The sequence below is a fragment of the Chaetodon trifascialis genome, chromosome 6, assembly GCF_039877785.1.
Source record: "Chaetodon trifascialis isolate fChaTrf1 chromosome 6, fChaTrf1.hap1, whole genome shotgun sequence".
Lineage (NCBI taxonomy): Eukaryota > Metazoa > Chordata > Actinopteri > Chaetodontiformes > Chaetodontidae > Chaetodon > Chaetodon trifascialis.
This window is the reverse complement of record NC_092061.1, coordinates 852,501-862,500: the sequence shown is the minus strand read 5'-3', so window position 1 is coordinate 862,500 and position 10,000 is coordinate 852,501. Positions and strand designations below refer to the sequence as shown.

Sequence of the window (10,000 nt, the reverse complement as noted above, 5' to 3'; positions counted from 1 at the left end):
TTATATGCTGCTGAGCGTCAGTCCAGAATGCTTTTGAAAACTCACATTGATTAAACAAATGATGAATTGTTTCCTCCTCATTCCCACAAAACTTGCAGAACAAATCAATGTCAATATTAAACTTGGCCACCCTGCTGAAAAATCCAGCAGAATATCAATAAAAACCCCATCAGGAACCATTAGAAGAAACCATCAGGAACCTACTGGTCCCATTAGGATCTACAACTATTAGAAAAACATACTGAGAAACAATTCGAAACCTGCTGCAACAGAAATTACAGCAGAGTCCAAACACTGAGCCCAGAGACACGTCTTACAGCTGACACAAGGACCCACTGAGAACATCTGTGCTCCTCCATCACATCAGGAACCATTAGAGACCAGTACACCCTGTAGTGACCGAAGCATCAAACACTACCGCAAACTCTTTGGGTGGACTGGAAACTGAAAGTTTTTCATAAATTCTTGGTAAGAGAGTAATTGTCCTCCATCATTAACAAGTTGTTTAACACATATGATCCCACAATCAAACCACCGGCGTGATTTCTGAACTTATGCTGCATGACCCGCTGACACTCCGTGGGCTGGTGTTGGTGCTGGTGTTGGTGTTGGTGTTGGTTTTGGTGGTTTTGGTGGTGTTGGTGGTGTTGGTGTTGGTGCTGGTGTTGGTTTTGATGGTGTTGGTGTTGGTTTTGGTGGTGTTGGTGTTGGTGTTGGTTTTGGTGGTGTTGGTGTTGTTGGTGTTGGTGCTGGTGCTGGTGTTGGTGTTGGTTTTGGTGGTGTTGGTGTTGGTGTTGGTGCTGGTGTTGGTTTTGGTGGTGTTGGTGTTGGTGCTGGTGGTGTTGGTGCTGGTGTTGGTGTTGGTGGTGTTGGTGTTGGTGTTGGTGTTGGTGGTGTTGGTGTTGGTGGTGTTGGTGCTGGTGTTGGTGTTGGTGGTGTTGGTGCTGGTGGTGTTGGTGTTGGTGTTGGTGTTGGTGCTGGTGTTGGTGTTGGTGGTGTTGGTGCTGGTGTTGGTGCTGGTGGTGTTGGTGTTGGTGGTGTTGGTGCTGGTGTTGGTGGTGTTGGTGCTGGTGGTGTTGGTGGTGTTGGTGGTGGTGGTGTTGGTGCTGGTGTTGGTGTTGGTTTTGGTGGTGTTGGTGTTGGTGCTGGTGTTGGTTTTGGTGGTGTTGGTGTTGGTGCTGGTGTTGGTGTTGGTGTTGGTGGTGTTGGTGTTGGTGCTGGTGGTGTTGGTGTTGGTGTTGGTGGTGTTGGTGCTGGTGTTGGTGCTGGTGTTGGTGTTGGTGGTGTTGGTGCTGGTGGTGTTGGTGTTGGTGGTGTTGGTGGTGTTGGTGCTGGTGGTGTTGGTGCTGGTGTTGGTGGTGTTGGTGGTGCTGGTGTTGGTGGTGTTGGTACTGGTGGTGTTGGTGATGTTGGTGCTGGTGGTGTTGGTGCTGGTGTTGGTGTTGGTGGTGTTGGTGTTTGTGGTGTTGGTGCTGGTGGTGTTAGTGGTGTTGGTGCTGGTGTTGGTGGTGTTGGTGGTGTTGGTGCTGGTGGTGTTGGTGTTGGTGCTGGTGTTGGTGGTGTTGGTGTTGGTGATGTTGGTGTTGGTGCTGGTGGTGTTGGTGCTGGTGGTGTTGGTGTTGGTGGTGTTGGTACTGGTGGTGTTGGTGTTGGTGGTGGTGGTGTTGGTGGTGTTGGTGTTGGTGGTGTTGGTGGTGCTGGTGGTGCTGGTGTTGGTGGTGTTGGTGGTGCTGGTGGTGTTGGTGTTGGTGGTGTTGGTGGTGCTGGTGGTGCTGGTGGTGCTGGTGTTGGTGGTGTTGGTGGTGCTGGTGGTGTTGGTGTTGGTGCTGGTGGTGTTGGTGGTGTTGGTGCTGGTGGTGCTGGTGGTGTTGGTGGTGCTGGTGTTGGTGGTGTTGGTGGTGCTGGTGGTGTTGGTGTTGGTGTTGGTGTTGGTGCTGGTGGTGTTGGTGGTGTTGGTGCTGGTGGTGTTGGTGTTGGTGTTGGTGCTGGTGCTGGTGGTGTTGGTGGTGCTGGTGGTGCTGGTGGTGCTGGTGCTGGTGTTGGTGCTGGTGGTTTGTTGTTTGTGTGTCACAGAGGAGCGTTTTGTTCTTCTGCTGCTTCGTCTGACGGAGTCTGGAGGAGGAGAAACGTCTGAAAACACCACAGAGACACGAGGACGAACGGCAGAACCAGAACACTGACTGAGCGGCGTCTCTCAGTGGAGCCGGATGTCCTATGCAGAGACAGTTAGTTCATGTCGTGTTTGGAGATGTCCCCAGAGGACACCGGGCGTCCCTGCGATGTCTTCAACATCCTACACAACAGCTTTTCAGTGTTTGTGAGGATGAGTTAAATAAAACAGTTAAATGAAATGAAACACAGATGTAATGATTGTTTTTATTGTTCGTCACTTCTACAGGAGGATTTCCTGTTTGAGCTGCTCCACAGTTTCTTTACAGAGTCACGCTGCCGAGCAGAAGGTGCAGCTCAGTGCTGAGTGTGTTACAACTGATAAAATGACCTGAAATACTTCTGTGTTTACAGCCTTTGGCCAGCAGGGGGAGTCTGTGTCTGTGGGCTCAGGAAGCCTCGACAAACGGACCTCCTCGTGAAGCTTTTGGCTTCCAGAAGCTTCTTCTCGCCTTCGCTCGTCGTTGCTGAAGAATGAACTTCCTGTTTTGTTCTCGCTGGCCTTTTGTTTGATTTTTGGGTTTTTCCCACATTGTTGTATTCTGGGCGTCATGTCTGATTTTGTAAAAGTCATTAAAGTTTCCTCTCACTGTCGTTTGTCACTGCATGCAAAGTAACTGAGTACTTTTACTCCGTTTCTAATTTTACTTGACTGCAGTTATTTGATGCTTTAGTTCCTCATTGATTTGAAGGTTGAGAATAATACAAAACATTGTCATTAAAGTACCCAGCAGAACATAAAGTCATTAAAACGAGCTTCAACGTTAAAGAGATGAACACATGAATGCATCAGTGACCCTTATTCAGTAATATTTACTGTTTTAAAATGGGACATTCTGCATAATTAGTACTTTGATTCTTTCTTTCTACTCTGTGATATTACTACCTTCACTCATATACTGAGTACTTCGTCCACTCGTATTTTTGGGTGAATTCATTTATTTTTAATTTTAATCTCAACAGTTTGGGGTCGGAACCTTTGCGCGGAGCTTGTATCTGGCCGGAAGTATTTTCGGTCGGTCCCTCTCGGTAAAACTTCCGGGTGTGGTGTCTGCGCCGCGAATTTGAGGACTGAGATCAAACCTGTTTTCTTCACGCCGATGGAAACTCAGCGCGCGACTGATCTGAGGTCAGTTTTCAGAAACGAGGAAGGAAAAAAAACGATTGAAAGGAAGAAAGAAAAGAGTTTGAACTGATCAATGACTTCCGTTAAAGATCCAGACTGAAACTACGCTGCTGCTGCTGCTGCTGCTGCTGCTGATGATGATGATGATGACGACGACGACGATGAGCGTGACTGATTCACGTGCTCATTGATTGTGCGTCCATCGATCGTTTGATTGGTTTTGGAGTTCAAACCGAATCTTTGAAGAATCCGCAGATGAAAATCGATCAATCGATCAAAGCGTTCAGATTGATTTGTTGATTTGCTCTGAATTAGTTAGGTTTGTTAAATATCAGATTTGCTTCTGATGAAGACGACTGATGAAGAGTGATGAAGCTCTGTTGAACTGAAATTGATTTGTGATGACTGATCGATCGTTTCTCTCTCTCTCCGCTTCATCTCCTTCTTTTCCTCTGTTTCTTTTTCCATCTTCAGTTTGGAGCTTTCATCTTTACTTCATGACCTTCATCTCTGCCCCTCCTCCTCCTCAGAGAAGCCCCGCCCCTCTCCCACTCTTCCTCCAATCACAGAGCTCCTGTCTCAGCTGCAGAAGAAACTGATTGGCGCGTCGTCAGACTCCAAAAGGAGCTCCCTGATTGGTCATGTGGAGCGACTCTTTCAAATAGCGGATGCCCATTGGCTGTTCTCTCCAAACTCCGCCAATCAGGATGATGGGTGGGCGGAGCTTCAGGGAGCATACAGCTCTCTGGTCAGCGCTCTGGTTGGCTGTGCAGCTCTGCCGCTCTGTGAGGACGACAGCGGCTCTCTGCCCGCCGCAGCCTATCAGAGCGTCCCGGCCCGAGCTGAAGGAGTATGCTCCGCCCTCACGGTGCTGCTGGGAGCGCTGGGAAATGGAGGCGGTCACACTGGTCTGCTGCTGGCTGTGGCTCCGTCGGTCTGTGTGTTCGCTGTCACTCATTTCCAGGTGAGTCAACACCTGAAGTTGTTCCAGCCCACAGAGCGCACGTCCAGAGACGTGAAGTGTCTCAGCGTGAGAGGACAGACTGTCCTCAACCCAGTGATGTATGAAAACCTCGTATGTACGTCGCTCTGTGTGTGCGTGTGTGTGCGCGTGTGTTCAGGATCAGGTGTGGACCAGCTCCTCCTCCAGGGTGGCGGCTCAGAGCCTGCAGGAGGCGCTGCTGAGGGCGGGGGGCTGGAGAGACTCCCCCCACCTCCTGATGGGGGACACGAGCGAGGAGGAAGAGGAGAACAGAGGAATTCTGGGAGGAGTCCTGGACGACCTGCAGCCTCAGCTGAGCAAGTGAGAGGAGTGTGTGTGCGTGTGTGTGTCTGCATGTGTTTATGTGTGTGTGCTCATGTTTGTGTGTGTGTGCGCTCATGTTCATGTGTGTGTGTGTGTGTGTTGCAGGGGCTCGTGGCAGCGCTGTGAAGCAGTGAAGTTGGTGTATGCGTGGACTCTCCTGCAGGTTGGTGTGTTCATGTCTTTTCACCTCCACATTAAGACACCACGGCAAGCGTCTCCATGGCAACAGAGCGAATATAAACATATTTCAGATCTGATGAAAAACAAAAACATTTTGGAGTTTCATTGTTTTTGTTTGTTTCTAATGAAAGTAAAGATTCTTCGACTTCCTGTCGATCAAGAAGGTCTGACGTGTGTGTGTGTGTGTGTGTGCGCGTGTGTGTTCTGTGCAGGTGACTCGCCCTTCTCTCTCCCCTCACCTGCCCCGCCTCCTCCCCCCCTCCCTCCTCCTCAGCGACCACTACAGACCAGAGAACTGCATGCTGGGAGTTCGCTGTCTGCGCCACATCGTGCTCCACACGGTGAGAACGAACGAACGAACACACACACACACACACACACACACACACACACACACACACCAGTAAAAATATGTGTGTATTCACAGTGTGTACAGTGTGTGTGTGCATGAGGATGATGATGACACTGGTTTTCTCTGTGTGTGTGTGTGTGTGTGTGTGTGTGTGTGTGTGTGTGTGTGTGTGTGTGTGTGTGTGTGTGTGTGTGCAGCCTGCTGCAGATCTCCGTCAGTTCAACAGAGCAGAAGTTATCTACCAGGCGTTATTCAAACACCTGTACACCACAGAGGCCGCTGTCATCCAGGTAACACGCACGCACACAGGTGACCTGGTCTGACTCCAGTTCGTCCCACTGGTGACGGTGGAAACAGAGTGATCAACACTAAACTGATGGCAGCGTCTGTCTTGCGTCCTCAGTCCGTCCTGTCCTGTCTGTTGGACCTGCTGGTGGTCTTAGAGAAGCCCCCCTCCTCGCTCGCCCCCTCCTCCGCCCGCAGGAAGTCCTGTCGCCATGACGACGTGCTGCGTCTTGTCCTGACACACATGGAGGCGGAGCACAAGGTGGCGCTGCGACGCGTGTACGCCTCCGCTCTGCCTCTGTTCGTAGACAGGTGGGAGTGCTCGATATCCTTCCTGGCACAGGTTGCGTGTCCAGCAGCAGGTGGGTGGAGTTAGACGTGTTGCAGCAGGGTTACAGGGTGCGTTTGTTTTGTGCGTGCTGTCAGGATGGGTGTGGCGGTGTGCAGACACCTGCGGCAGGTGGAGCGGGTGGTGCTGGGATACCTGGAGGTCAGAGATCCACCTGAAGAGACGAGTCGACTGAAGATCCTGGAGGCGCTGCAGAAGACCACCAGAGCAGCCTGGCCCCGGTCAGAACACACACACACACACACACACACACACACACACACACACACACACACACACACACACACACACACACACACACACACACACCAGGGACTCTTACTCTGTCCCTGTCTCTCTGACCCTCTCTCTCTCTGTCCCTGTCTCTCTGTGTCTCTGACCCTCTCTCTCTCTGTCCCTGTCTCTCTGTGTCTCTGACCCTCTCTCTCTCTGTCCCTGTCTCTCTGACCCTCTCTCTCTCTCTGACCCTCTCTCTCTCTGTCCCTGTCTCTCTGTGTCTCTGCCTGTCTGTCTCTCAGGGTGGCGTGTCGTGTTGACGTGTTGCTGCGTTGCCTGTTGAAGTTGCTGCTCGATGTGTCTTCGGACCGTCTCCTCTGTGATTCGGTCAGACAGGAGCTGATGAATCAAACGTGTCTCTGCATCAAGCTGCTGGACGGCTGCTCGCACGGAAAGCTGCAGGTGTGTTTACCTGCCGACGGTCTCACCTGGGCAGTCTGGCACAGGCTGAGCTGAGTTCAGTTCAGTGTAAAGGTGGTGTGGGAGGCGACCTTTGACGTGATAGGCGGAACAGTTCAGGTCAGGTGTCTCCTCCTCCCACAGGTGATCATTCCTCATCCGCTACTGTTAGAGTGACTCTGTGCTGCGTTCATGTGACGTGGGAAATGTGAACTACATGGTGTGCTTGTTTGTAAGTGTTTGCTGCCAGAAGACAGACTTAATGACCAACTGTGTGTCGGGTGCAGCAGCTCCACCTTTAACACCATCAGAGAGCTCCAGAGCGACCACAACGTGATTTTAACAAACTGATGTGAAGCTGTCTGTCTGTCTGTCTGTCTGTCCGACGCTGGGTAACTTATTGTCTGCCTGTCTGTCCCTCTGTCTGCCTGTCCCTCTGCCTGTCTGTCCCTCTGTCTCTCTGTCCCTCTGTCTCTCTGCCTGTCTGTCCCTCTGCCTGTCAGCCTCTCCTCCAGCAGGTGGACAGCAGCTGTTGCAGCTCTGAGATGCTCTGTTGCCTGGCGACAGTGATGACTGAGCAGTGATGCAGCTTCCTGGAAGTCAGACTGTAACACACACACAGTGAGAGGAAGAGGAGGAGGAGGAGGAGCAGTGCTGGTGTTTGTTGTTTCAAAAGGAGGTGAAGAGAAACTAGGTTTCAACACAAAGTTTAATTCAAAGATGAACTCTAACTTCATTGTTTAAGCTCGGCGTCGGGCTCGGCGTCATCGTGTTGTGTTCACAGACCTCATGTGTTTTTGGCTTCTCGTCACAAACGCTAACACTCACAGTGTAAATTAGCAGAGGAAAGGCTTCAGTGATGAGGTTCACGTCTGAGCAGCTGGTCGATGCTTCACTGCGATCAGCTGATTGCTCTGATGTGAAATCTATATTTTGATTGGCTGTTGCATAAATCAAACGCACAGAATGAAGATTCAGGTTCACTCTGACCTCAGACAGCAGCTGGAAAAACAGACTGAGCTTTTGGTCCTCTCACACTGTCTTCATCAGCACGTGGACAGTTTCCAAAATGGAGACTGGACTTAAAGACTTAAACCAGTCCACGTGAGGAGTGTCCACGCCAGGACAATCCACGCCAGGACAGTCCACGTGCTGCGGCTGACTGAAAGGACGACAGGATGCGTAGTGAGGAGTCTGAGCCGAGAGCTGTGGATCTGCTCAGCTGACGTTCGCTGTGTGTCCATCTGCAGAGTGTCTGCTGTCTCCTGAGTGTCTGCTGTCTCCTGTCAGCCTGTGAGCAGTGAGTCCAGCTGGTCCAGTCTGTGTCTCAGTCCCTGGAGACTCTCTTCTGTCTCCTGTCGTCTCACCTCCAGAGTCTCCTGCTGATTCCACAGACTGCAGCGCAGACGAGCCTCAATGACAGAACACACACACACACACACACACACACACACACACACACACACACACACACACACACACAGTTACACACTTCAAACAAGTCCTCGTTTCCTGTCCTCAGAGGCTTCAGTCCTCTACAGAGGTCCAGCACAGAGACAGATCAGGACGTGTTTAGCCTAGCTTAGCACAAAGACTGGGAGCAGAGGGAAACTGTTAGCCTTGTGCCACCTTCCAGTGGCTTCCTGTCTGTGTGATCTCTGATGTGAATGTGTGTGTGTATTTAGCAGCACCTCACCTCACCTCACCTCACCTGGACCAGCTGACCAGAAGCAGGTCTCACCCTCAGCCTCACAGACTGATGTTCTGTCTGTTTAATGGAGCTATGCTAACAGTTTCCCTCTGCCTCCAGTCTTTGTGCTAAGCTAGGCTAAACACGTCCTGGATGTGAAACACCTGGCTGAAGCTCACACAGGCTTTACCTGCAGATCAATAATCAGTATGAATCTACATGTCAGCACTTCAAACATCTGGATGTCATGGTTTCAACGCTGTGCTCAAACAGTGACTCAGCATGAAGTGTTCCAGTTTTTGTTTGATGAAGACAAACGATCGATCGCTCTCTGCTTCCAGCGTCTCCAGCGATCACCTGCTGATCGTTGTGTTTGATCTGAATCTGTGTGATCAGTGAATAAACGCTGGTTACCTTCAGTCGATCCTCTCGCTGCCTCAGTTTTTCTCTCTGCAGCTCAACCTTCCACCTCTCCTCCTGGCATCAATAAAGTTTGATCATGTGTTCATTGATCAGCATTGATTTCATCGTTTCATCAATCACCTGGTGTGTTTGTTTATGTTCATGGATCAATGGAGGACGATCACTCAGCTGTTTGTCAGGGCTCACCTCAGTACTGAAGGCTGATCTCAGACCAGCTGTAGACAGGTAGAACGACTCCTCCTCCTACACACACACACACACACACACACACACACACACACACACACACACACACAGATGAAGCTGATGTTTCAGTCGCTGAAATTAAACACCTGTATTCATCGTTTGTGATGTTTCACCTCCTCTTCCTCCTTGCGTCCTTCATCCTCTTCACATCTGTTTTGTAGCCCCTCCTCTTTTAGCTGTAGCCCCGCCTCCTGTGGTTTGAGCCCCTCCTCTTTGTGGAGCAGCTGTGTCTCTCTCTCCCACAGCTCCTCCTCTGAGGAGGAGTCACACACTGGTTTCAGTTTCCCCTTAAAGCCTCAAAGTGTAAACATCAACAATGAACGGATGAACGAATGAATGAACGAACGAATGAACGAATGAATGAACGAGTGTTGACTGACTGAGCTGGTTGAGCTGCTGCTCCTGTTCAGCCAGACGGCGCCACCTGTCGTCCAATTGGCACACTGCAGCTTTAACGTCCTCCAATCCAACACACACCTCCTGAGAGACAGACACAGAGAGAGAGTGTGTGTGTGTGTGCTTCTACCTGTCTGTGCTGTGTGTGCTGTGTGTGTGTGTGTGTGTGCTGTGTGTGTGTGTGTGTGTGTGTGTGTGTGTGTGTGTGTGTGTGTGTGTGTGTGTGTGTGCTTCTACCTGTCTGTGCTGTGTGTGTGTGTGTGTGTGCTTCTACCTGTCTGTGCTGTGTGTGTGTGTGTGTGTGTGTGTGTGTGCGTGTGTGTGTGTGTGTGTGCTTCTACCTGTCTGTGCTGTGTGTGTGTGTGTGTGTGTGTGTGTGCTTCTACCTGTCTGTGCTGTGTGTGTGTGTGTGTGTGTGTGCTCTGTGTGTGTGTGTGTGTGTGCTTCTACCTGTCTGTGCTGTGTGTGTGTGTGCTTCTACCTGTCTGTGCTGTGTGTGTGTGTGTGCTTCTACCTGTCTGTGCTGTGTGTGTGTGCTTCTACCTGTCTGTGCTGTGTGTGTGTGTGTGTGTGTGTGTGTGTGTGTGTGTGTGTGTGTGTGTGTGTGTGTGTGTGCTCTGTGTGTGTGTGTGTGTGTGTGTGTGTGTGTGTGCTTCTACCTGTCTGTGCTGTGTGTGTGTGTGCTTCTACCTGTCTGTGCTGTGTGTGTGTGTGTGCGCTTCTACCTGTCTGTGCTGTGTGTGTGTTGTGTGTGTGTGTGTGTGTGTGTGTGTGTGTGTGTGTGTGTGTGTGTGTGCTTCTAC

The 10,000-nt window shown here is 50.8% G+C and overlaps 2 protein-coding genes across 2 annotated transcripts in view; one reads left to right on the top strand and one right to left on the bottom strand.

Annotated features, from left to right (window-relative positions):
* Nucleotides 1-3,196: 3,196 nt before the first annotated feature.
* tti2 (TELO2 interacting protein 2) lies at nt 3,197-8,554 on the top strand. Its single transcript, XM_070964617.1, has 10 exons — nt 3,197-3,298; nt 3,770-4,259; nt 4,417-4,598; nt 4,707-4,764; nt 4,994-5,122; nt 5,331-5,423; nt 5,537-5,730; nt 5,845-5,988; nt 6,286-6,445; nt 6,946-8,554. Exons 1-10 carry the CDS (start codon nt 3,270-3,272, stop codon nt 7,024-7,026), a joined length of 1,560 nt encoding a protein of 519 aa, XP_070820718.1. The 5' UTR covers nt 3,197-3,269; the 3' UTR covers nt 7,027-8,554.
* Nucleotides 7,718-10,000, bottom strand: part of cntrl (centriolin) — a 33,414-nt gene continuing 31,131 nt past the window's right edge. The window contains exons 35-39 of the mRNA XM_070964616.1: nt 9,182-9,281; nt 8,915-9,054; nt 8,742-8,798; nt 8,547-8,609; nt 7,718-7,854 (exon numbers count right to left, since the gene is read on the bottom strand). Coding sequence (XP_070820717.1) covers nt 7,729-7,854; nt 8,547-8,609; nt 8,742-8,798; nt 8,915-9,054; nt 9,182-9,281 — 486 coding nt within the window. The 3' untranslated portion in view covers nt 7,718-7,728. The remainder of the gene's footprint in view (nt 7,855-8,546; nt 8,610-8,741; nt 8,799-8,914; nt 9,055-9,181; nt 9,282-10,000) is intronic.

What these genes read in the sequence shown, in the direction of transcription:
- tti2 (XM_070964617.1), top strand. Translation starts at nt 3,270, where the DNA reads ATGGAAACTCAGCGCGCGACTGATCTGAG. An exon ending in GCCACATCGTGCTCCACACG is followed by an intron (nt 5,123 to 5,330) that starts GTGAGAACGAAC and finishes GTGTGTGTGCAG; the next exon opens with CCTGCTGCAGATCTCCGTCA. An exon ending in GCTCGCACGGAAAGCTGCAG is followed by an intron (nt 6,446 to 6,945) that starts GTGTGTTTACCT and finishes TCTGCCTGTCAG; the next exon opens with CCTCTCCTCCAGCAGGTGGA.